Below are 24,993 nucleotides of genomic sequence, written 5' to 3'. Positions count from 1 at the left end.
CTCGCGAAAAAAAATGGTCTTTCCCAAACTTCTGCCACTGCTCCAGACTCCAGGGGTAGCGTGCTTTACACCACTCCAGCCGACGCTTGGCATTGCAGATAGTGATCTTAGGCATGTGTGCAACTGCTCCGTCATGGAAACCCACTCCATGAAGCTCCCGATGTACAGTTCTTGTGCTGATGTTGCTTCCAGAGGCTGTTTGAAACGTCACAGTGAGCAATGTAACAGAGGAAAAGTGCTTTTTCACAGGTTACATGGTTCAGCACTTGACAACCCCACTCCGAGTTTGTGTGGTTTACCGTTTTGTGGTTGAGCTGTTAAGCAAATTTCACAAACTGACTCGCGGCAGAGACTGCATTCATGATAGTGCTACATTTAAAGCCACTGAACCCTTCACTACGACCCTCTACTGCCAGTGTCTGTCTATGGGAACTACACGGCTTCGATCTGGATTTCTACCAGTTGGCCCAACTGTGAGTACATCTATGGCCAAATGAAAACATTTAACCACAAAAACTTCACATGTGAAATTGCCTCGAGTTACAAGTGGCACCGGTTGAAATCTTCCCCTACGAAATGGAATAACCCTGAAATATATACTTCATTAACGGGCTACTAGCGCTTTGAACCGTATACGTGACCGGCCGTATGTAGCCACGTCCTGCTAGTTTGAGACCACTCATGTAACCACACTGCGGTCAGACATGGACACCCTTAGTGGAGACGGAGAATGGTCATTAAAATCAATAAACGTGACTGTGCCAGCACTCTTTTCTCAAAACCTGGTTTATTAAATTTAGAAAACACCATTGTTCTTAACGGTTCATAACAATAGCAGGAACAAAGTAATGAAATGTCATTCTGGGGGAGGGATGGTAGGGAAGGGGGGCAGGTTGGCCCCTGAGTTTAAAATCTGTTTAAATCTGTTTCCTCTTCCTGAAGTCAGCTAGCCCCCACCTGTGTACACACAGGAAATGACGCACGAGAGAGGGAGAGAGAGAGAGAGAGAGATAGATAGAGAGAGAGAGAGAGAGAGAGAGAGAGAGAGAGAGAGAGAGAGAGAGAGAGAGAGAGACAAATGGCTCCCTAGTGCATGTGTAGTGAACTATATGGGTTTTGAAGCCTTTATTTTGTGACCTATGTAGTGCATTATGTAGGGAAGAAGGGAGCCATTTGAGACTCAGCCAGATAGAGAGAGAGAGAAAGAAAGAGAATGAAAGGTTTTAAAGGTGTAAACCAGAGGCAGATAGAGGGTAAAAGGAAGAGACAGAGAAAAAGAGTGAAACAGCTAGACATGATCATGTACAATATAAATTAAAAGGGACACGTACAGAAAGAGTGAAAAGAAGAAAGAGAAGGAGAGAAAAAGAGAGAGAGGAAGAAGGGGAGAGGTGTGCTTATGTGTATTGTCCAGGGCCGTCGACAGGAGAACATTAATCGGCATATTGAAACTCCGGAGGCATCAGGTAGAAAAGTTGAATTGCAATGTCCCTCAGTTTTTTTTTTTTTTTTTGTTTGTTTTTTTTTCCTTTTTCAAGTCAAGGTTATTCCTGCTAAAGAGAATTAAAAACAAAAACAAAATAATAATAATAATAATAATAATAATAAAAAACAAATACGTAACATCAACATGTCATTAGGTTGGTGTTTCGATTTTCTTTCCTGTCGCAGTAAAATTGAGGAGAGAAGGTAGAGAGGGATGGAGGGATGAGGAGTCTTCAGCATAGATCGCAAGGAGGAGAGGAAGTAGGGGGAAGGGGCGGGGCTTCACCACAGACGCCGCTCAGACAAAATCGGGAGGGGAAGTGCAAACATTGTCTTTTTCCTGGAGAGAGAAAGAGAGATAGAGAGAGAAAGAGAGAGAGAGAGAGAGAGAGAGAGAGAGAGAGAGAGAGAGAGAGAGAGAGAGAGAGAGAGAGAGAGAGACCGCCGAAGAACAGAAATGGACCAACTCATCCATCCGACAAGTCATCGATCTGTCAAATCAAATTCCATCCGTCTGTCCATCCATCACTCGTTCAGTGTCTATACTCTGTTATTCACTTGCTCAGGCTGTATCCCAAACTGCTTCTTATTCCCTATATAGTGCACTATATAGTTCATTAAATAATGGCATCAGCACCCAAGTAGTGCAATAATTTAGAGAGAGAGAGAGAGAGAGAGAGAGAGAGAGAGAGAGAGAGAGAGAGATAGAGAGAGATAGAGAGAGAGAGAGAGAGAGAGACAGAGAGAGAGAGAGAGAGAGAGAGAGAGAGAGAGAGAGAGAGAGAGAGAGAGAGAGAGAGGCTGAAACCCAAACGGCTCCCAAGTGGACATGTAGTGAACTATTTGCCATTAATTCATGACATTCATGACAGAGTGCCCTAGGTAGAGAGCAGGGAGGTAGTGAGCCATTTGAGGACCAGCCAGAGAGAAAGAGAGCCCACAGAGGAAGAGAAATGGATGAAACCTCTCCATCCATCCAAGCTTTCTGCCTGTTCATCAATCTTATTCAGTGTCTCAAAGGCTCCCTATGCCCTATATCATACCCAATAATAGTGCACTACAAAGACAATGAAATAATGGCACCTACACACAAATAGGACACTATAGGTCCAAAAGAGCCGGCTGGAACTCAATCTTTTCCCCTTTCTCTCTGACTCACTCCCTTGTTCACTCAGTAGGTGGACAGCACACTCTCTTAACCAGCAGGGCTGACCAACGTGTGTGTGTGTGTGTGTGTGTGTGTGTGTACATACAGTGAACTATTTTGAATAATGTAGTGCACTATACAGGGAGTAGTGAGCCACTAGATATTCAGTCAGAGAGAGACAGAGTGAAGAGAGATTTCTCAGTCAGTCTCATTAAGCGTTTTTTATTTCTCTCAAATTGGCTGCGTCTCAAACGGACCCCTACACTCTACAGTGACATAATGAGCCTTTGTGCACTTAAGTGGATACAGTGCACTACATAGGTCAATAAATAGAAATATTGGCTTCTAGACTCTAACAGTGCACTGTGTGTCCAACAGTGAGCCATTTGGAACTCAGCAGGCTCTCAAGCTTGGAGAGTATGGATATACAGTGTACCATTTCACCAGTTTAGTGCACTATATAGAGAGCAGGGAGCTATTTGAGATTCAGCCAGTGAGAGAGAGAGAGAGAATGAGAGAGCGCCCATAGAGGAAGAGAAACTTATCCATCCATCTGACAAGTCATTTGTCCACCAGTCTCCTCCAGTGTCTGTGTTTCAGTTTCTCTCTCACTGGCTGCATCTTAAACTGCTCCCTATATCCTACACAGTAGCAAAGGGAGCCTTTTGTGCTATAGTGGCTACAGTGCATTAGATACGTCATGAAACAACAACTTTCAAGACCCAAATAGTGCACTGTATGTCCAATAGGGAGCCAATTGGGATTCAGCCCCTCTCTCTCACCCATTCCTCAGGGGGCGGACAGCGGACTTTCTCGGCTGGGTGAGCCGGCGAGCGACAGGTCGTCCGGAGGGAAGACGGTTAGTGTGCATGCTCGGATCCCGCCCAGAGACTCTGGCAAGTCGAACACTTTGTGCCACTCGTCCTTGTCTGGATCGTACTTCTGCACGATCTCCACCATGCAGCGGTTGTTCCACGAGTAGCCGCCCACCACGTAGATCTTGTTCTCAAAAACGGCCACGCCCACATCGCTCTGGCCGCGCAGCATGGCTGCAATGGGCGTCCACATGTCCAGCGCCGGGCTGTAGTACTCACAGCTCAGCACGTCGTCGTAGTCGCTCGTACCCCGGAAGTGGTTTCCGCCGATCACGTAAAGCCGGTCGCCCACCGTGCACATGCAGTGCAGCCCGCGCACCGTCGTCATGGCGGCCTTTTGCGTCCACTTGTCTGCGTCTGGGTCGAAGCACATCAGCTCCTTCTGGAAGGTGTCGTGGGTGATGCCACCTGCAAGACAGCAGGATATTCTCAGATTAAACCTTAGTACCTGCTCTGTGAGGGCCCATGGGGGTCCTGCCCACTGAAGAACAGGGTAAAAGGGGAGTAAGAAAATATGCAGAGGAACAGATGGACTACAGTCTGTAACTGTAGAACTACAAAGTGCAGCTATACAGTAAGTGGAGCTGATAAAATGGACAATGAGCGTAGAAACACGGAGGTGGTCAACGTTACGCCTGATCGGTGTAGCATTGCTGTCAGAACAAAAACTTTTATACCCAAAATGAAAAACCCCAGTCAAGTTTTAAACGCCGTTAACTTGATAAGGTTTTGGGCCATTTATATTGGTCCAATAATCAAGAAAACTGTAACTAATGAAAATGGCACAAAAAAGAATAGACTAATAAAAAGAACAGTGCGCTGGTTGATCAACAAACGTAATAATATGAAGAACAGGAACTCAATTTAAAGACTAAAATTAGCATGAAACCTACTTTTAGACCAAAGGCATTAAATACTATCAGATGTAGCCAGTGTGTGTAGACAAGTGGGAGAGCTGAGATACAATAGACTAAAGAACACATGCACAGCCCTCGTAGTGCAGTGAAGCATTAAAAACAACAAATATCAGTCAACAAGCCCCCCCAGCCCCCCGTCTCACTCCCATGAAGCTACAAACATACAGATCACCACAGAATAATGAATATTAATGTACAAATACATACATACATACTGAGTCAAAGGAGAGAGAGAGAGAGAGAGAGAGAGAGAGAGAGAGAGAGAGAGAGAGAGAGAGAGAGAGACTTGTAAGGGAAGCGACGGATAAGAAAAGAGAGAGGGGAAAAAAAAAAAAAAACAGGACATGTCTACAGGGAGGGCTGAAAATAAAGAGCAGAAATATCCCATAAGGCTTTTGAGCATCAGCCAGAAAGCCCAGCCCATCTCCCAGTTCCTCTCCATCTCTCCTTCTTTCCCTGTTGTCTCTCTCGTCTTTTTTCCCCCTCTATGTCCCTCTCTCTCCTATTTTCTCTCTATCACCCCCCTCCTCCGCCCAAGCCCCCCTCAGCTTCGTGCTGGCCGAGTGACCGCTGGATCAAAGGATAAGATGGAGGGGGAGTCGTGTGTGAAAAGGGTATGAGATATTAACATAAGACGGTTTGGGGGGAGGGGGGTAAGCAGAGAGAGTGAGAAAGAAAGGTGAAATGAGAGAAAAGGGCAGAGAAAGGAGAGAGGGGGAGAGAAACGGGGAAGAGAGGAAAAGAGCGAGAGAGAGAGATACAGAAAAGAGGAGAGAGTGGAAAGGAGAGAGAAAAGAAGAGAAGAAAGGGGAGAGGGATAGACTAAAGGACAGAAAAGAACAGGAACAGAAAAATGGAGAAAGAGGAAAGGATAAAAAAGAAAGGTAAGAGCGAGAGAACAAAAATGGCAAAAATGAAAGAAAGGAAGAAAAGTAGAGAGAGAGAGAGAGAGAGAAGGAGAGAGACAAAAAAGAAAAGGGGGAGACAAAAAAAAGCAATGGAGAAAACTAAAGCGCAAATGAGAAAGAAAGCGAGAGAGAGAGAGAGAGAGAGAGAGAGAGAGAGAGAGAGAGAGAGAGAGAGAGAGAGAGAGAGAGAGAGAGAGAGAGAGCGCGCAAGGGAGACCATAGCAAAAGTGAAAGATCAGCAAGTTCTAAAAATACTCCAGTGATGGAGAGAAACACAAGACAAGTGTGAGAATAAGTGTTTGTGTGTGTGTGTGTGAGAGAGAGAAAAAGAAAGAGAGTGTGTGTATATGTGTGTGTGTGTGTGTGTGTGAGAGAAAGAAAGTGTGTGTGTACACATCACCTCTAAAGCGAGTGTGCGAGAGTGTGTTATTGGGTCTGTGTGGGTGTGAATGAATGGGGAGAGCAGGCAGCTAAAAAGCTAAATAAAAACAGTGTCTGAATGGAAGAGTGAGCACGAAACATCTACTCGTCCTCACAGATCCGTTCATTTATTCATTACTCTGTATTAACGAGTGTTAAAAGGCATTAAAAGGTGCTGATTCAAGTTCATCAGTGCTAATCATGTCTGATTAGAAGATTTCCAATAACACTAACTGATGCACTCAATTCAGTATTCTCATCATTTAAACACGTTTTACATGAAAAATATGAAGACCATAATCATGTTGTGCGGAGCTGGGAGGCTGGGAGGCTGGAGGGAGGTGCTAATTATTTGCAACCTTCAGTGTTCAAACAATGCAACTGTATTAAGTGCTACAATTACTTGAATGTTCATTCCCCACAACGCATTTTCACAGTTTTGCATTGTGATATCAATGCCATGGTGCACCGTTTCACCCCTGTGATAAACTATACACTGCTCTATGCTCCATATAACTATATGGATTTCAGCCTTGGCAATTCATCATATACAGCACTGTGCAGAGACCGAAGACTTAGATATACAGATATAAGCCCAGCCAAGCCAAAAACTAGTTTAAAAACATTCATCACGGCAGTAAGTGTGCTGTGGTTCTGCCTGTAGAAACATTATATAACAAACAAATACAGCAAATGAAGCAGAGAGAGTTCTTGCTGTACTCCAGACACTGCATGGGTTGATTCAACTGCATCATCTGATGTAAATTAAAGAAAAGTTGATTAGATAAACTAGGCATTAGATCTTAACTGTAAGCACTGGTCTTCTTCAAAGGGGCACTTTGGAAATGGTTTGAACTGGAAACAATGCAGTCACACATCAAATAACAATGTACTGTTAATTTGTTTATATATATATATATACATATACACACACATACACACACACACACACACACACACACACAAGCTAAGGCCCAGTTTCCCAAAAGCATCTGGTAGAGTGAGTGTTCACCATAATGCTTACGCTACCATTTAAGAATCATCTTGGGAAGCCCAGCCCTGAAAAAAAAACCTTTAGACAGCATTTTCTAACAAAACAGAAGACTTTGGCAAAGTATTGCATACCTCAGTACTTTCAGCCTTTCAGTTACTGTTACAACATATTCAGACCTATAATATTGATAATAACAACTGCTGTGATTGAATTACAAACACAATATTAATCACAATATCACACATACACACACGCCATAAAGCTATCACAATATCAGGTTCAGCTCAGTTTTTTCCAATATTTGCCAGATGAACCTGATTTGATCTGTTAAGTCTGCAAAGCATTTCACTGCACATCTTGTTTGCAGAGTTTTATTCTGTTCATTTCTTCCTAATTCCAGTTTGTTTGGATGTTCAGTCACAAATGTTGACTTAAAAGATCCCTTAGGGGCAACGGCAGGTTTACAATGTATTGGAGTCCCTCTCTTCTTATAGAACCTGTCTGTGTGTCCACTGTCTTAGTCTTCACAATGGTTAGCTGCAGTGAAAAGAGTGTTGTTACTTAGCAACAGGTGCTCAGAGTAGTAATATAGTTATTACGTTATGCCGTCAGAACTAACTGCTGCATGAATCTCATTTTTCCCACTGATCAGAACTTTAACCAGGACTAAAGAATCGGCCTTTATTTATTAGATTTTAGGAAACTGAGCGGCATGAAAAAGGTGCACTAAGGTCACCATGATGTTCACGCTGCTGAAAAAGTAATCGTGACTATATCAAACACTTGATCCGTCGCCCAGTCACACTAACACCCCTCCCACACTCTCCACACTGTTCACTCACAGTCTGGCAGTCTGCACTCTCTCTGTAACTCGCTTACCCTCCTCTTCCTCTCTCTCTCTAAACTTTCTCATCTATGTAACACAACTTTTCCTTCCACTCACAAACCCATTTCTCTCACATATCGCTCCATACCTTTCTTCTTCTCCTCTCTCCACCTCCTCCTGCCGTACACGTGTATGTGTGTATGCTGCTGAAACTAGGCCTCTTCTGCATAATGCAGGATTTGAGTTGCAGTCCTATAAACAGAACAAGTGATGGAAATGTTCCTACAGCGAGCGGATTAATACCCCGTGTGCCTGGGTGTACTTGTCTTTAGCACTTTGTGAGGACTCCTTGTGATGACAGGACAGCATGACAATGTTGTCAAGTGAGGACATACCTGAGGTACTGAACTCATCGTATTTGTTTCAATGTAGTTCTGTTGTAAGTGAAGTTTGAGGGGAGGAACATGCCTGAAACCCCTCCTTCTGTTCCTGTGACAATCCCCACCACCACCCCATCTCCTCCTGTTCCTCAGTCCTACATCAGTCCTTCTACAGCTGTGAGGGGATCTGGCCTTCTAGCTAAAAGCAGAAGCTGCCCAGAACTCCAGCCCAAGTTCTCAGAGTTCTCCCTCCTTCCTCAATCCGTCTTCCCTCATACTACCACCACCATGTTAAAGGCATGGTCTGAACTCACAAACAAGTTATTAAGAAGCAATAAAAGGCCAAGTCTATTACTGTTATTGGGCCACATCATGAAAAAGTTACATTTTCCTCACTTTGTGAAATCAAAGAGCTTTGCTCTTCACTCTACACAGTCCATATATGGAAACTTCGCTCTAAAACAGCCTGTTTTGATTTGTGTTTTTGAGAGGTCATATTTACTCATATCTGCCCAGAGCAGTTTAGCTCCTCTCTTTCATGCTGAAGCGATTAGGAGTTTATCAGCTCAGACTCAAAGTGTGGAAATGATTGTGTAGAAATGAAATGCAACTTCTATGTATATAAATCCACACAGATCTCGTAAGTGGACATCAAACAAAACAAATACAAGGCAAAATGATATGGGACAGAATAGTCTAAAAAAATAAATTAAATAAAAATAATAATAATGATAAAAGGTTAAAAGTGACAGTAAAGAAATGCTACAATAATAACAGTCTAAAACCAATTAGATTCGTTTTAATACAGAAACAAGCGATTTAAGGATTGTAAACCTTGAGAGGAACCTTCTGAGTCTTTGCTCCTCTCAAGGTTTCTTCCTCTTGCTCACCGTCGCCATTAGCTGGCCTGAATTTTTCTGTAAAGTTGCTTTGCAACAATGCCTATTGTAAGAAGCGCTATATAAATAAACCTTGACTTGTAAACGTGCAGTTCATTAACCTTTTTGCAAAAACTACCAAACTGTACCAAGGACTACCAAACCAGACGAAAAACAAAGCATGCCTATTATCTCTTGTCTGAACAGCGTTCTGTGTGCAAGTCGATGACAATACCACAAGCCAACGTCACAAGGAAAAAATCTAAATTTAAATAATATATAATTAGGTTTAACTGCTGTATGACTTGGCTACAATAACACAGAAGTCCAAGAAAGTCCTCACAAGTATAGCAACACCAACACCTGTGTGTGTGTTTGCGAAGTACAGTGAACATCATCATCTTGCTGTACAGCTGTTGTAGCTTTAGACAGCGAACGCAGAAGAACTGCTTGTGAACCTGAAATATCTCCCAATGTCTGTGCTGTTGTACCTCTCAGCTCCAGGTGTTATGGGCGTGTGTGTGAAAGGAGTGCGAGATTTAACACATTTCTCACTCTCTTCCTGTGTGTATCACACACACGTAAACTATGAGAACTGAACCACCAGCCTAAATAAAGCATTCGCACACTCTCTCTCTTCGTATCTCACAGGGGAAAGACAGGCAGTTCCAGAAAGAGTGTGAAGATCCTGAGTTTCACTAACTTCAGAGCTAAAGGAAAAGTCCAATCAAAGTAATGCTAAGTGATGAGTGGCCAGCAATGAGGGGTGCACCGATAAACACACGGACACCACTCCTCATTTATTTGCTTCATTATGAACAGGTTACTCATTTTCCAGCAGGTATTTCTGAGGAGATGAGATGATAATCCTACTCCCATAAGGAAGGAGAAAGTCAAAGGAAAATAAGCGACAAACACGAGTTTCCAGAACTAGAGTTCATGAAAACATGATTAAAAGATATGCAGAAAATGGGACCCCTAACATTTGTGCAAGACCTGGTAGACCAGACCTGCCTCCCTCAGATAAGCAGTACTTAAAGCTTTTATCTTGGAGAGAGAGGAGAAAATCAGGCTCCACTCTTACTTCAGATCTGAAAAAATTCAAACAGTCCAGCCACCGTAAAAGAAAACTCAACTCTGCGGGTCTGAGAGGATGAGTAGCTGTCAAGAAGCCCTCACTGAGAAAAGGAAATGGAAAGCAAGTCTCCTGAAAAGAATGGAAGCTGTAATAAAGGTAGAGTGAAAAGGGCAAATACTAAAGAAAATTGCTATCGAGTTGTTGCGGCTTCTGTATTTCTCATGTTAAATATGCCCCCCTCCCCACTTTATTTCCCCCTGACAGATAAGTGACGTACTTAACAGCCTTTTTGACAGATGAACAGAACGAGGAGAAGCCTCTGCTTCATATGACTTCAGGCCAAGATCTTCTGAAAATGACTAAACTCTGCGCTCCTCAGTAGTGCAACAGTAAGTGTTGGCCTTAATGTTGGGAAATGGTGAGTTTGAACCCTGGTGATGCCACAGCCAACCACAGGTGCATGGTCAGTCAGCGCAGTACCAGCCATACCGCTGCTGTTGGATCAAAACCTCATATTTCACATTTTTGTCTATTTTTGTTTACATCGTTTGAAAGAACTCGTCTTCCTACACATTGTGTGTAAATTTCATGACGAATGGACCAAAAGGAATGATCCAACATTACCTGGAAAAAAGTCTGGTTCCATTGACTCGCATTAAAATTAGAGTTGTTTCTTTCCTTCTCCTGTAAAGTTCTCATTTTGGAGATACAAGGTTTCGCTCCGACAGCAGCTACATGGTGGGTGGTGAATTGGTGGTGATGGACAGAAAACATACCAGAGATGTACATGTAGCCTCCATAGACTGTTCCAGCATGACCGTAGTGTGGTTCATTCATCTTCGCCACGTACGTCCACTCGTTTGTCCTGGGGTTATAGCACTCCACCGTTGCTGTGGAATAAGAGAGAAGAAAGAGAGAGAGAACCGAATTGGCATCGTAAGTTCCCATCTTGGCACGTGCGCTACAGCAAGAAGCTCTTTATAACACATTTATTTACACTACACTGTCAGAGCGAGAGAGAGAGCGATAGATGAAAAAGAAAGACAGCAGGCAAGAAAAAGAAAGAAAGGCAAAGTAGGGAGGAAAAAAAAGAAAAGTAGCAGTGAAATAAGGAACAAGAAAAAAAGAAGTGAGAGAATAAAAGAACGAGCATTAGATAAAAGCAGGTCAAGTGAGAACACTAAAGAAGAGCTAAGAAGAAAAGAAAAGAACCGTCGTTTCAATCAAGGGCTGCCAGTAGATCAAACCAGAGAGATAGAGGAGCAGGAATAAACGACAAGAATCACTCCATCTGCGCATGAGAGGAGGAGGGCAATCAAGAAGGGATGACCACAGGGATGAAGTAGGAGAGAGCCAATATTTCATCTCTCTTTCACACACACAGCATGCGTCCTGTAGAGCCTGGGATACCTTCAGCTACTGGTCAGATACAGATCCACTACTAATGTTTCCATGTGCTAAAGCAGTAATTTAGCTTAAAAAAAAGATTTTATATATATATAAAAATTACATATACATACACACACACACACACACACACACACACACAATTTACTGTGCAAAAGTTTTAGGCATCTAAGCAAATTTTTAAACGATTGACCTCAGCAGTGAGTTTATCACAATATACATTAGAATAAAGTCGTATTCATAATTCAAATAAACATAAAAACAATAAAAAGTAACAAGAATTTCTTGGGTCCATATTTTTCCTTGACACCTTCACAGCCGCCACAGAGACTTAATATCATCAATTATATCATGAGCACAATTTACTGAAGCACTGATTGGTCAAACCAGGAGCTGCTTTTTAACTTTTTAACTCTCCTAGAGGAGAGGCTTGGAAATGGTTAAACAAACACACTGACATCCAGAAAATCACTATTTATTATAGATAGATAGATAGATAGATAGATAGATAGATAGATAGATAAATTATATTATATAATAATATATATATATATAATTTATCTCACTACAAATGTAGTCGATCAGCCAAGACGTGTTTGGTACTTTGTACTGGAGCTACTAGCTGTACTAGCGACAAGGCTAACGTAGCTAAAGAGTAATGGAAGCTAATACCCCAAACAGTGCAAACCGCATGTCAATCACACTCGCCTCAAACTGTGTCCCAGTTCTGCGATACACCATCAGAGCTTAGACATCAGTAAAATAGTAAAATAATTCATTCTCTTTTTTCAGAACTATTTTGCTGGAGAGTGATTGAAGATTATACAGTTAGTTCCGGCCACCCAAGCTGAAGCGTTCCAACTGTGCTGATATTTCACCATAACATCACAGGTTTTTAACACACACCATCGCTCCACTGAGACACTGTTGCTAAGCAACGACCTTGACAGCTGTAGGAGACGCTCAAGCCATTTGAACGTTTTTACTTCTTACTTTGCGCACAAACAGATCACATTTGACCGACAGCTGACTGTCAGACTCTGAAGATGAGACTCAAAGGCACTAAATTCCCAGTCAGTTGGTCTGTGTGGAGCTGGAGAACCAGCTGCCAGCTGTGCAGCGAGTGGGTGGAGCTCATTACTGTGACATAGCAACAACTTGCCTGTGGACGATTATCTTGTGGACCAATGATTCAGTTGCAAATTACACCAAATCTCCTGCAGACTAGAACGATTCGTTTGCGGGCCTAACGATTCATTTGTGCTTTAAATGATTCACTTGTGAGCTATAATGATTTGCTTATGGACCACAAAGGTGCATTTGCAGATAATAATGATTTGACGGTCACTTCAGGGTTCACTTGTGGACTACACATGATTCACTAGTGAGAACTAAATCGGTCAGCCTGAATATCTAAGCTGTTCACAGAGATCCATTCAAATGTGCTCATGAGTGTTCAGATTAATTTGACACACTGGACGTTAAACGCATTAAAACGTTATTTAGATCATTCTCATGCTGTTTATTCTCTCCTGGGCCATTTAATAGTGAAGCCTCAGGAGCTGCTCTTAAAGACTGGACTTGGCAGCGGAGATGAAGACTTAATTTCTAAGACCAGCGTCTCTCTCACGAGGCCCGAGTTAAGCTCAGTTAAGACTACTGCTCTTTAAATACAGTCCCACTGTCCCTTAAGGATGACCTCAGCCTCTCACCAAAGCAATGTCTCCAGCGTGCCGTCCGATAATGATGACTTCACAGCTAAAAATACGACATGCCTCTGGTTCTGTTAAGAAGGAAGCGGAGCCTCTGCACCCTGATGATTAGAGGTGTAAATCTGACCTCTGACTAGAGGAAATAAATGGACTACAGATAAAAACAACACACCAAGCCTTCACAGGGGACATGTGAAAATAGCCTATTTTGCATACCGCATTGAATATTGATGAAGTGGAGAAATACAGAGAAACATGAAAGTATGAATAATTTGTCAAAATTGTACTATTAATGGACGGTATGACAAACAAAACAAACAAATTTTAGATGCTCATGCAAACTTATTTGGCAGGTTAACGACGGCTTATTACTCTGCAACGATCCCCCTTCACTTTGTGAAACGTTTCCAACATCTAAAGTGAATCCATCATTTTAAACAAATCTAATATCTATAATTTGAAATCTATAATAGATTTTAAATTAGATATTATTTTAGACTTAGATTTAAAATAAGTTTAAAAGCTACAACTTAAAATCAAAACTTTTAAAGCAAATCTATATACATAAAATTAAAAAAAAAGAATTTAATTTCAGGCAGAACAGAAAATTTGAATAAGAAAAACTTTGTCCAGTTTCTCAAGTCAAATCTCATACGTGCAGAACACAATCATTTACTCAGGTTTTCCTTTGTCAGTGACTTAGTGGTACTCACAGAAAGATGAATTATCATAGCAATGGACAGTTACATTTTACAAATGAACCTGACTGGAGTCCTTGGGGAACAACAACCCCCCCCCACACACACAAAAAAGAAAAAAAATTCCACATGAATTTGATTTACAAGAGAAAGAGAGAAAAATCTGGTGTTTGAGTTTTGAAAAGCCTACTTTGAAGGTCAAAATAAACTGGAACAAGTGAACGGTCTTTTTCTTTAGAATGTATTTATTTCACTAATACTTCAGTAAAGCTAAAGAAACTATGACTATTCTAATATTTTCCACTGCACCTGAGTGCATTTTTACATCCGCATCTAACCATTAGCTTATTTTCCTTCTAAAAATGTGTCCACGACGACCTTCACGAGTCCAAAAGATAAATAAATAAATAAAATAAAGATCCTCATATGAACTTGTCCATAAGGACCATTTAATGGGCTCTGGTTCTCTCGGGAGTCTGTCAGCGGCGTCTGACCTCATTCAGAATAGACTATTGTCATGGGAACCTATTCCTGTCCTAACGCTTCACTAAATTTCCTCTGGGAGTCCGTCCCCTAACGATGACCTCACACGTGAGCCATCTTTTGTTTTTCAGGGTCATGTGACGCTCGCATTGCGCTGGATGACGAGGCGGATCGTCCTCTGACGTCCTGCTGTTTGTACTCCTGTTTTGTTTTCTGCAGAGAGCAAAAATAAAATAAAAAAGGGCAAAAAGAGGAAAACAACAAGTAATTTAATTTAAGGCAATAAAAGCCGCCTGACCGGCATGACTCCTGTCACCATGGCAACCAAGACTATGAAAACATGGGCAGTCAAGCAGGAGGAGGGACAGAGGGAGAGAGACAGAGAGAGAGCAAGAGAGAGAACGAGAGAGAGAGAGAGAGCGAGAGAGAGAGTGAGAGCGAGCGAGCGAGAGTGAGAGCGAGCGAGCGAGCGGGAGAGAGAGCAAGAGGGAGAGAGAGCGAGAGGGAGAGAGAGAGAGCAAGAGGGAGAGAGAAAGCGGGAGAGAGAGCGAGCGAGAGCGAGCGAGAGGGAGAGAGAGAGCGAGCGAGAGGGAGAGAGAGAGCGAGAAGGAGAGCGAGCGAGAGGGAGAGAGAGAGAGAGGGAGGGAGAGAGAGCGACAGAGAGAGAGAGAGAGAGAGAGAGAGAGAGAGAGAGAGAGAGAGAGAGAGAGAGAGAGAGAGAGAGAGAGAGAGAGAGAGAGAGAGAGAGAGAGAATTTCCATAACTGTGAGTTTTTTCACTGCAGTCGTCCACCTGCATTTTCTCCAGTTAGTGATGGTTGGTTGTAAGTACGTGTGATCAAATCTAATTTGTTATTTGTTGAGTATTATCAACACCATCAACTGATTCCGCGTTACAGCCCTACAACAGTCACATCCATCATTTATCAGCGGATTTATGTAATTTTATGTGGCATCTGTGTGATTTTTCCTGCAGCCGGAGCTCTTCCCGGATCTGCGTGACGGATATATTCTCTCCGGCACGCTCCACCTGTAACTCGCACCTGTTCTGCCACACCTGACAGCCCTGCTTTGATTTTATACAATATGACTTCATTCACCATCAATTATGACAAAATCATTTCTCCAAGGGCTGCATGACCTAAATATGCTAATACTGCTCATAATTCTATGAGCTACTGAGACCAGTTAGCTAACTGCTCCCCAACAGCTGTCAGTAGCTCTTAGCGCCATTACTTCACTGCGGGTGCTTCAGACTGCTGATCTAGAATCAGTTCGTCTTAAACATGATCATATGGACACGCATTCCAGCCCCTCCACCAAGGTTTTTCACACAACGTTAATATCCGTATTAAATGCAAATACAGACATTTTGTTTACTGTTCAAAACCACCAGCGAGCCGGCACGTGTCTGAGTACTGACGTAATGTCGATGGTTAAATAGTGAAAAATCTGTGAGAAAAAAATTCTTTGGTGAATGAATGGTACAAAAATGGGTTTTAGGCCAAAATGTTTTAAAAACTATGTTTCAGGCACTGTGATATATATAAGACAACTTGCTGAAGTGCAGGCCGAGCATCAGAACAGGGAAGAAAGGGGATTTAAGGGACTTGTGTTGGAAATATCCAGTGAGCGGTCAGTTGTGTGGATGAAAATGCCTTGTTGATGTGAGAGGTCAGAGGAGAATGGGCAGACTGGTTCCAGATGATGGAAAGGCAACAGGAACTCAAATAACCAACCAAAATCTCTGAGGAATGTTTCCAACAGCTTGTTGAAAGTAAGCTACGAAGAATTAAAGCAGTTCTGATGGCAAAAAGAGGTCCAAACCTTCACTAGCAAGGTGTACCTAATAAAGAGGCAGGTGAGTGTGTGTGTAAATTTTATATTATATATATATATTGAATAATTTTGTTCACATCTTCAGTTAAATTAAACAGAAAGTTTTGGGGGAAAAAATGGAAGTCTCCAGAACCCGACAGTACCATGAACGCTGTAACAAATCCAACGTTAATCCTCACTTAATATATGCTCAGGTAAAGCAAATTGTCTCTGATGTTCAAATAATCCCGGGAGACTGTTTCTGAGCTAATATCTGGAACTTCGAGGCAGCTGTGAAACAAAGTCAGCTGCTTCTGCAGCATTAAGAGGCTGACGCTTCAAATGTGTCCCTGCTGCGGCACAGCGGCAAAACGGTGGTAACATGTGCCTGCATGCTGGTGAAAAACAAAATCCATACATTCCAATCTGACTGTTCTGACTTGCCCTGGAGTGGCTACTGCTTTCGTCATAAACCGCATTACAGACGGTTTGTATTATTTGTACCACTTTGAAAAACTCATGTTAAATTCTGTCCAGCATCAACCAAAATTAGCCCGTCTTCCAGATGCAGCCGCAACATGCAACGTAGGTCTGTTGTGACAGTGTAAACATGGCAGAAGCCAATGACAGTGGCATTTCTTCAGCATTCTAAGACCACCGAGTCTGAAATGTGACCATATTTTGGTTTTTGTAAGAGTGCAGAGGGAAAAGTAATAGCAGATCACCCTGTCTACAGGGAATGTGTTCCAATGAATTGTGCTATTTTGCCAGAAAGTCCTGCTGTAGCGCATATTTATAGGTAGCTTTGCACATAGAACTCTTGGCAGGACATTCTACTTAAATCACCGTAATCAAAAAGGTCCATCAGCATCAAAACTACAAAGCTGAAACCAGCTTCTTATTTGAATGATCCTGCTCCACCTTAGATGGTGCACCAGTAATTATAACGCCTCAAACGCCAGAGTGCAACTGCTTCACCATTTAAGGTAAAACTGGAAAATTCAAACATGAAGCTGGTGAGCAAGAAGTCAATTTCAGCCTTGTATTAAAACTGCAGGTAGGACAGATTCACAGTCTAAACTCCCTCATCAGAACGTTGTGATGAATTATTAGGGGACAACAGAATAATTAGGACATTCCGAACTCAGTTTATCGAGGGAAAGCAGTCATATTAGTTGTATATTAGTATGCATATTAGTCATAGTGGTTAACACCTCTACCTTCTACACTGTAGGGGCTCAATCCCCCACCAGGGCAAGCGCCCTACACTATACCAATAAGAGTCCTTGGGCAAGACTCCTAACACCACCCTGGCCCTCCAGTGTAAAATGATCAAGTTGTAAGTCGCTCTGGATAAGAGCGTCAGCCAAATGCCATAAATCTAAATATTAAAGTGAGTCTTTACTGAATTAACAAACAGTAAAGCATTTAAATGCTTTCATGTGCAAAGTGTCTGAACCTCTCGTGGCCGCATGGCGCCACCTTTGTGTTCATGTGTTTACATAAGGTATTGGCTATATTACCGTTTTAATCTTTAGTGGACAGTGCTGCTCAATTTCTTTATGGATTTCAATATAGAAGTTGGTGAAATGATTTCGGTCTGTGTTTCAGTATTTTTTGAACATTTTCATCACATTTCAACTACGTCATGATAACTCTGACAATCGTGATGACTTTCGTCTCTATAATGAAGCTAAATCTTCATATCCTTTCATCTCTAATTCTGACTGAGCTTGCATGGCCACAAACCAGGTAACTATTCAATCTAGAACCACATAAACAAGGCTGAGAAGGGGATGTAGCTCAGTGGTAGAGCGCATGCTTCGCATGTTTGAGGTCCTGGGTTCAATCCCCAGCATCTCCAACGAGGCACGCTTATGGTTTAAGGGCAGTCGTGGGCTGGAGGTCACGGAACCAGCCTCGTGACTGGAAGGTTGCCGGTTCGATCCCCAGAGCCAACAGCACATGACTGAGGTGTCCTTGAGCAAGACACCTAACCCCCAACTGCTCCCTGGACGTTGTGGATTGGGCTGCCCACCGCTCCGTGCAAGTGTGCTGACTAGAGTGTATGTGGTGTTTCACTGCATGGATGGGTTAAATGCAGAGGTGAAATTTCCCCCTTGTGGGATTAATAAGGGTCACTTAATCTTCATCTTAAGGCTAAAGGAGGACTAAAATTGCCCAAACAGGACTTTCTCCTTAAACATAATACAGACTGGGGAAAACTCAACTGTGGACATCAACCAGCGTCAGCAGCATTATAGAGATAACAACATAAAACATGCCCCTGTGGGCTGTTTACACTTCTGTCTAATATGGGTCACCTGGGCTACATTCAGATAACTGACCCAAATCCGATTTAATGCCCAAATCTGACCGTTGTTGTTTGGTTGTTCATTTTATCTTTTTAATGTGAATTATGTCTGACAGTCTGGAAAGATCGCACTCGATCTGAGCCAAATGCGTAGAAGAACTTCAGCCCACTTGCCACGTTTACCCAACAAACACAGCTGAACTCTTCCTGAAGATCAACAGATTAAAACTTCTTTTACACAATGTCAAAACAGTAAGACAAACAGCAGACTTAGCATCCAGACCACCAGACCACGCTCAACGAAGTCTACAGAAAAGAGCTAAATAATCGTGGAAGCTGATCAAATGGAGAAATTAAGCTCACTTTCTTTTTCTGTCAAAACAGTCAAACTCAAAGCTTTGGACTTGAATCCAAACAGTGACGGTAAAGCTTGGCCACGATGTTTAGACAGTCTATACTATGTGTCAGGATCCAGTCCTCGTGGGCCAAACACCACAGATTTCAGTTATCTACCTGATTTACATTCACAGTTACGGTGTTTAGCAAAGGCTCTTTTCCAGACTGACTTACGATTTGATCTTTTTTTTTTTTTTTTTTTTTTTTTTACACAGGTAGGCGAAGGCAGTGTTAGCAGTCTCGCCCAAGGACTCTTACTGGTAGTGCAGGGTGCTTGTCCAGGTGAGGGACTGAACCCCAGCCTACAGCGCAGAAGGGACAGGTGTCACCCTACACCACACCAATCTCAAGCTAATTAGCAAGGCCTTCACAAACTGAATTCAAAGCGTTAGATGAGGGTAAACGTTCATCTCCGCAGCACTTTAGGCTGGAAGGTCCCCAGTTTGACACGGCGAGTCTATAGCAAACAGGGGATGCCTATACGTGACGCCCCCTTGTGTCACCATATGTAAAATACATCCTTCCACAACACCTACAATCATAATCCAACTGCATTTTACTTTAGACAATTTGGAAAACAAAGTAAAACGTAAGGTTTTTAATGAAGACTGGCTTACAGTAAACAAAACATCTGCCTACCTGAAGGAGTTATCCAGCCCACATTAAGTGCATTTATATAGCATTAGTGCTACAAAAATTGCAGGGCTAATTTAACTATAATTAATATGACAAGTTCACCATGTCCTCATATATATATATATATATATATATGCACGCACACACACACACACACAAAACGAACATTCCTATCTGTCATCAAAGCAAATACTTATATAAATTACAATATATAAAAAGTTTATACTGCTCATGCTCGTCTCGCTCGTCCTGCAAAACGAAAGACAGTAAGTGTGTCTATAGTAATGGCCATTTTAATGACTTTGCAATAAAAGCTTTTTTCCCATTCTAAATTAAATTAAGACCAATCTGGACTGATGAATGAATTCAGACATGACTGTTGAGACCGACTTTTGAGGTCACATTGCCGCACATCAGATTACAGTCCCACATATCTTCTTCTTTCGGCTGCTCCCTTTAGGGGTCGCCACAGCGGATCATCTGCCTCCATCTTGCCCTATCCACTGCCTCCTCTACTTTCACACCAACCATCTCCATGTCCACCTTCACTACATCCATAAACCTTCTCTGAGGTCTACCTCTTCTCCTTCTACCCGGCAGCTCCATCTCCAACATCCGTTGACCAATATATCCACTATTCCTCCTCAACACATGTCCAAACCATCTTAGCCTGGCCTCTCTGGCTTTATCTCCAACTGCTCCATCTTCACTGTCGCTCTGATCTGCTCATTTCTAATCTTGTCCATCCTTGTCACTCCCAACGAAAATCTCAGCATCTTCATCTCCGCCACCTCCTGTCTTTTAGACAGAGCCACAGTCTCCAAACCACACATCATAGCAGGACGCACTGCTGTCTTGTAAACCTTCCCTTTCACTCTTGCTGCTATCCTTCTGTCACACATCAGCCCTGACATCCGTCTCCACCCACTCCATCCTGCCTGCACCCTCTTCTTCACCTCTTTTCTACACTGTCCATTGCTCTGGATGGTTGACCCCCAAAGATATTTGAAGTCATCCACCTTTCGACCTCTACTCCTTGCATCTTCACCTTTCCACCTGCCACACATGTATTCCGTCTTGTCTCTACTGACCTTCATTCCTCTCCTCTCCAGTGCAAACCTCCACCTCTCCAGATTCTCTTCCACCTGCTCTCTACTCTCACCATAGATTACAATGTCATCTGCAAACATCATGGTCCATGGAGCCTCCTGCCTCATCTGTCAACCTGTCCATCACCACCGTAAACAAGAAGGGGCTCAAAGCTGATCCCTGATGTAACCCTACCTTCACCTTGAAACCATTTGTCACTCCAACTGCACACCTCACCACTGTCTCACTATCCTCATACATGTCCTGCACCACCCTAACATACTTTTCAGCTACACCTGACTTCCTCATACAGTACCACAGTTCCTCTCTTGGCACCCTATCATATGCCTTCTCTAGATCCACAAAGACACAATGTAGCTCCTTCTGACCTTCTCTGTACTTCTCGACCAACACTCTCAACACAAAAACTGCATCTGTGGTTCTCTTTCTGGGCATGAAACCAAACTGCTGCTCACTGATCTGAACCTCTCGCCTTAGCCTTGCTTCAAAAACTCTTTCCCATACCTTCATGGTGTGGCTCATCAACTTTATACCTCTGTAGTTACTGCAGCTCTGCACATCACCCTTGTTCTTAAAAATGGGGACCAGTACACTGCTTCTCCACTCATCAGGCATCCACTCATCATTAAACAACCTGGTTAAAAAGTCCACTGCCTTCTCTCCTAAACATCTCCATACCTCCACAGGTATGTCATCTGGACCAACTGCCTTTCCATTCTTCATCCTTTTTAAAGCTGCCCTCACTTCCACCTTACTAATTCTCTGCACTTCCTGATCCACTATCCCTCCCCCCGTTGTCCTCCTCTCTCTCTCGTTTTCCTCATTCATTAGTTCTTCAAAGTACTCCTTCCATCTACTCAACACTGTCTGTTCACTCACTAGTACATTTCCCTCTCTATCCTTTATCAGCCTAACCTGCTGTACATCCTTTCCAGCTCTATCTCTCTGTTTAGCCAAACGATACAAGTCCTTTACTCTTACAGTCCCACATATAAAAGTGGCCAAAACCATAATTCAGATTCGGTGTGTTTGACGTTCACACAGTCACACAAAAAACAAAACAAAAAGAACAGTTTTGGGCCACTTTTATCTGCAGTGTGAACAGAGCCTCATGCATCCGAATGTGAAGCTTCAAGGCAGAAAGATCAGATTTGGGCAAAAAAGAATCTACATTCAGGAGTGAAGCAGCGATGCTTGAACTGTGAACCAACGAAGCGCTCGACATCAGGGATCGAGCCAAACCCCCCCAGCTGACTCACCCAGCTCTCCTGCCGCGTTCCTCCCTCCCACAGCGTACAGGTACCCTTTGAGCGCGCTCAGGTGAAAGAATGTTCTCTTCTCGTTCAGACATGCCACCTGCATCCACTTGTTATAGCGTGGGTCGTAACGGAACACCGTGTCCACGGCTGTCTTGCCCTTAGTGTCGTAGTTGCTCTGCCCGCCAACCACGTATAGGAAGTTGCCAATGACTGCGATGCCGTGCTGATACCGGGGAGCGTCCATGGGCGCCAGTGCCTTCCACTCGTGCGCTTTTTCATCAAAAAGTCGTAATTCCTTGCTAACGACCAGCTGTTGCCTCAGGACGCCCCCTAGTGTTACCAGGTGCGAACTGTCCGAGCGGATCGCAGTTCGTTCCGACTGCATGACCGGCTGCATGTACGGCATCATCTGGTAGTTGCTAGCTTCCAGTAGGAGATTGACGCAAGTGTTGTCTGTACGCATGAAGTCCACTGTCTGTACATGGTTGATGAGGTCTGCTGGGCTCATTAACGGAAAGCGGATGTTGCGCATTAGCTTAGCGGCGTAGTCCATGCGGCCATCCTCGTAGCGCAGCCAGCGGCAGGCAGCTTTGAACAGGTCCAGCTCGCTGCAGTGCTTTAGGCTGTTGGAGGACAGGACGAAAGCCAGGCGCTCGAAGGGCAGCTTGACAAACTCGCCCGTGCCCAGCAATGAGGGGAAGTTCTTCAGGATGAAGTTGTTGACGTATTTGTCCACCTCTGTGAGGTTGTAGGCATTGGCAATACGGCCCACCTCCACACAGTTCTCCAGAGACACCTGGGAGATGATGATAAAGGTGAGCATGTAGGATGAGGCTAAGCAGACCCCCCCCCCTCCCCCGGCCCCAAACAACGATCAACTCTGATTTTTTAGCTAAGAACATGTTAAAAATGATCACAAAAGATAGTAGATACAGGGCTAGACATCAAGCGAGAAGGCAAATAATTTCCAAATACTTTCATACATTTTTAATTTTATTTACTATTTCTAGTCTGAGTAGTGAAGGAACAACACGGCTTGTCAAAGAAAAGTTGTTGAACACGGAGCGTTAAGAGCGCTGTGTTTTTTTCCTGTTCCAAGTTCCTGATGTGTCTCATTTGTTCAGAGTTCATGGCACTAGTCAAAAGGAAACGTTAAATGTTGAATCACTTCAAACGAATCTACTGACAAAATTCAGTTTAAATAAAATAAACTCAAAGCTCAAAATCACACACCGGAGTGCATGTTGAATAAATGACAGCACAAGAGTGTGAAAAGCTCAAAGCCTTTATTTTTTATTTTGTCTGATTTTATTAGCTGCCTGGACCCCTGCCTTAGGCTCACTTCACTTACAGCAGAAGGTGGTACAGGTACAATAGATATTTCACTGATTCATGAAAGCTCTATTCTGACATTGTGACCCTTCAGTTGCATGCAAAATAAACAACATTTGAAATGAATAACCTACTTGAAACGTGGGCAATTTGACAAAAACTAATCTGTGTGCTAACGTTCTGTAAAGCTCGCAACAATCGCCACAAAAGAACCTGCTGTATGAACAGGTCAACTCCATCAGCTAAAGTCACTGATGCTATTACGAGATTGTTCCAGAAAGTTCTAGTTCAGTGAACAGGCCTTCTGATCTCTCTGTAAAGACTGTGACTTCTTTACCTGTTTAATTAGCCTTATATCAGACCCTAGACCAGCATTTACACAAAGATTTTCAACCCAATCCTTGCGGACCCCCACATCAAGTCCATATTTTTATTCTGTTCCAGCTCCGAACACAGCTCAGCCGGGTAATCAGGGACTGCAGAGGGCCGATTACCTGCTCAGGTGTCTCAGGAGCCACAACAAACAACAAAGTACACTGGCTGGTGGTCCCCAAGGTCTGGATTAAAAAGCACTGCTCTAAGTAATTAACAGTGTGATTCAAACTGCAGTGAGTTTAGTGAGGTGTGTCGGAGCCAAAGGAACAAACTACAGGGAAAAGAGCCCAAATTACAACACCTGTTCCCTTCACATGTTCAAACTGTGAAGAAGGCCAGTGTGTGAGAGGTGATAATCTGTGAATGTGTGGGGTGTATGATGGTAATCTCCTACCCCGGAGATGAGGAACACTTTGCAGAAGTCGAGCACGGGAAGGATTTGCAGAAAGCTGGCCGCCTCCAGCGTGTCCTGCAGGTTCTCCATGTTGAGCGAGAGTTTGGCGGTGTAGATAAAGTCTATAATCTTCTTCAGGCCGATCCTGTTCACCCCGTGCAGCTTTATACACATGAGATCCTGCTCTTTCATCCCACCTGAGAGAGAAAGAAATGAGAGAGAAGTACAAAAACAGAAGATGAGGATAAGTATCAAAGGCGAAGAATGGAGGGAATTGAAGAGTTGAGAGAAAATAATAAGAAAGAAAGAGTGGACAGAGAAGCAGCTCTGACTACCAAGGACTGACAAGGTTATCTGGACATTTAAACTCATCTTAAACGAATAAACTGAAAGGTACAGGTCAGACAACAGTGCTGATGTTGCTAGTAATTAATAAAATCCACTAGCTACCAATTAGTCCTGTGAAAGAAGACGTGCTAACTGGTGGCTACTAAGGATACATAACGTAGCAAATTCTTCTGAGCAATAACAGACCATTATTGGCGTGTAATTAATTGTAAAATCGTAAAATCACAGACATGATCCACAAAAACTTCAAACACTACTGCTGGTTACATAAACGAAGCTTTAGCCTTTACTGAATGGAATAAAATGAAGCCTAAAGCAAAACACGACTGTAGTAATGTAGCTTACTTACTTTCATTTACCACATAATATCAGCCCAAGTTAACAAACCTGGCTTTTCCCGAAAACTTTAAAGTTTCGGCACAGTCAGTACAACCAAAATTTTATCGTCACTGGACTAACTACATAGGCCACCTTATATTTATAGGCTATAACTGAGGTGACGTGGTGGCGTTAGCAGGTTTAAAAAAATTCAGTAGCACAAAAACTTTGCAGTTTACGTTCAAACACGGTTTCCACAAATAGCCAAAGCAAGTTGGCCGGTTGAGTAATGGAGGCTGCCTCTTCAGATGAGCTAGTGAGTTAACACTACAGCTGACTAGGCCCCCCCCAGTCCTCTCCTCGAAGAAGCCCAGTACTACTGGTGGTTATCATCTAGTACCTGGATTGGCTAAACAATGCTTCATTATGTAATCAAGTGTGCTGCTGATATAATTGATCTAAACTATGAGGTGGCTGGAGTTGGAG

The 24,993-nt window shown here is 43.0% G+C and overlaps 1 protein-coding gene and 1 non-coding gene across 7 annotated transcripts in view; one reads left to right on the top strand and one right to left on the bottom strand.

The window, feature by feature from the left end:
* Positions 1–768: 768 nt before the first annotated feature.
* klhl13 (kelch-like family member 13) overlaps positions 769–24,993 on the bottom strand; it is a 99,501-nt gene continuing 75,276 nt past the window's right edge. For 4 of the 6 annotated variants that reach the window (XM_017683168.2, XM_037533533.1, XM_037533535.1 and 1 more), the window contains 4 exons: positions 23,842–24,038; positions 21,741–22,536; positions 10,685–10,798; positions 3,422–3,915 (listed from right to left, as the gene is read on the bottom strand). In XM_017683168.2, the coding sequence (XP_017538657.1) occupies positions 3,422–3,915; positions 10,685–10,798; positions 21,741–22,536; positions 23,842–24,038 (1,601 nt within the window). Of the gene's footprint in view, positions 3,916–10,684; positions 10,799–21,740; positions 22,537–23,841; positions 24,039–24,993 lie in introns of all 6 variants that reach the window. The other 2 variants (XM_037533532.1, XM_037533531.1) reach the window with 1 other exon arrangement.
* On the top strand, positions 17,818–17,889 carry trnaa-cgc. Its single transcript has one exon. It is a non-coding gene; the product is annotated as a tRNA-Ala (tRNA).

Source organism: Pygocentrus nattereri, chromosome 23, assembly GCF_015220715.1.
Source record: "Pygocentrus nattereri isolate fPygNat1 chromosome 23, fPygNat1.pri, whole genome shotgun sequence".
In the NCBI taxonomy this organism is placed as follows: domain Eukaryota; kingdom Metazoa; phylum Chordata; class Actinopteri; order Characiformes; family Serrasalmidae; genus Pygocentrus; species Pygocentrus nattereri.
The sequence above is the reverse complement of the archived record's forward strand: the minus strand, read 5'-3'. Positions and strand labels throughout refer to the sequence as shown.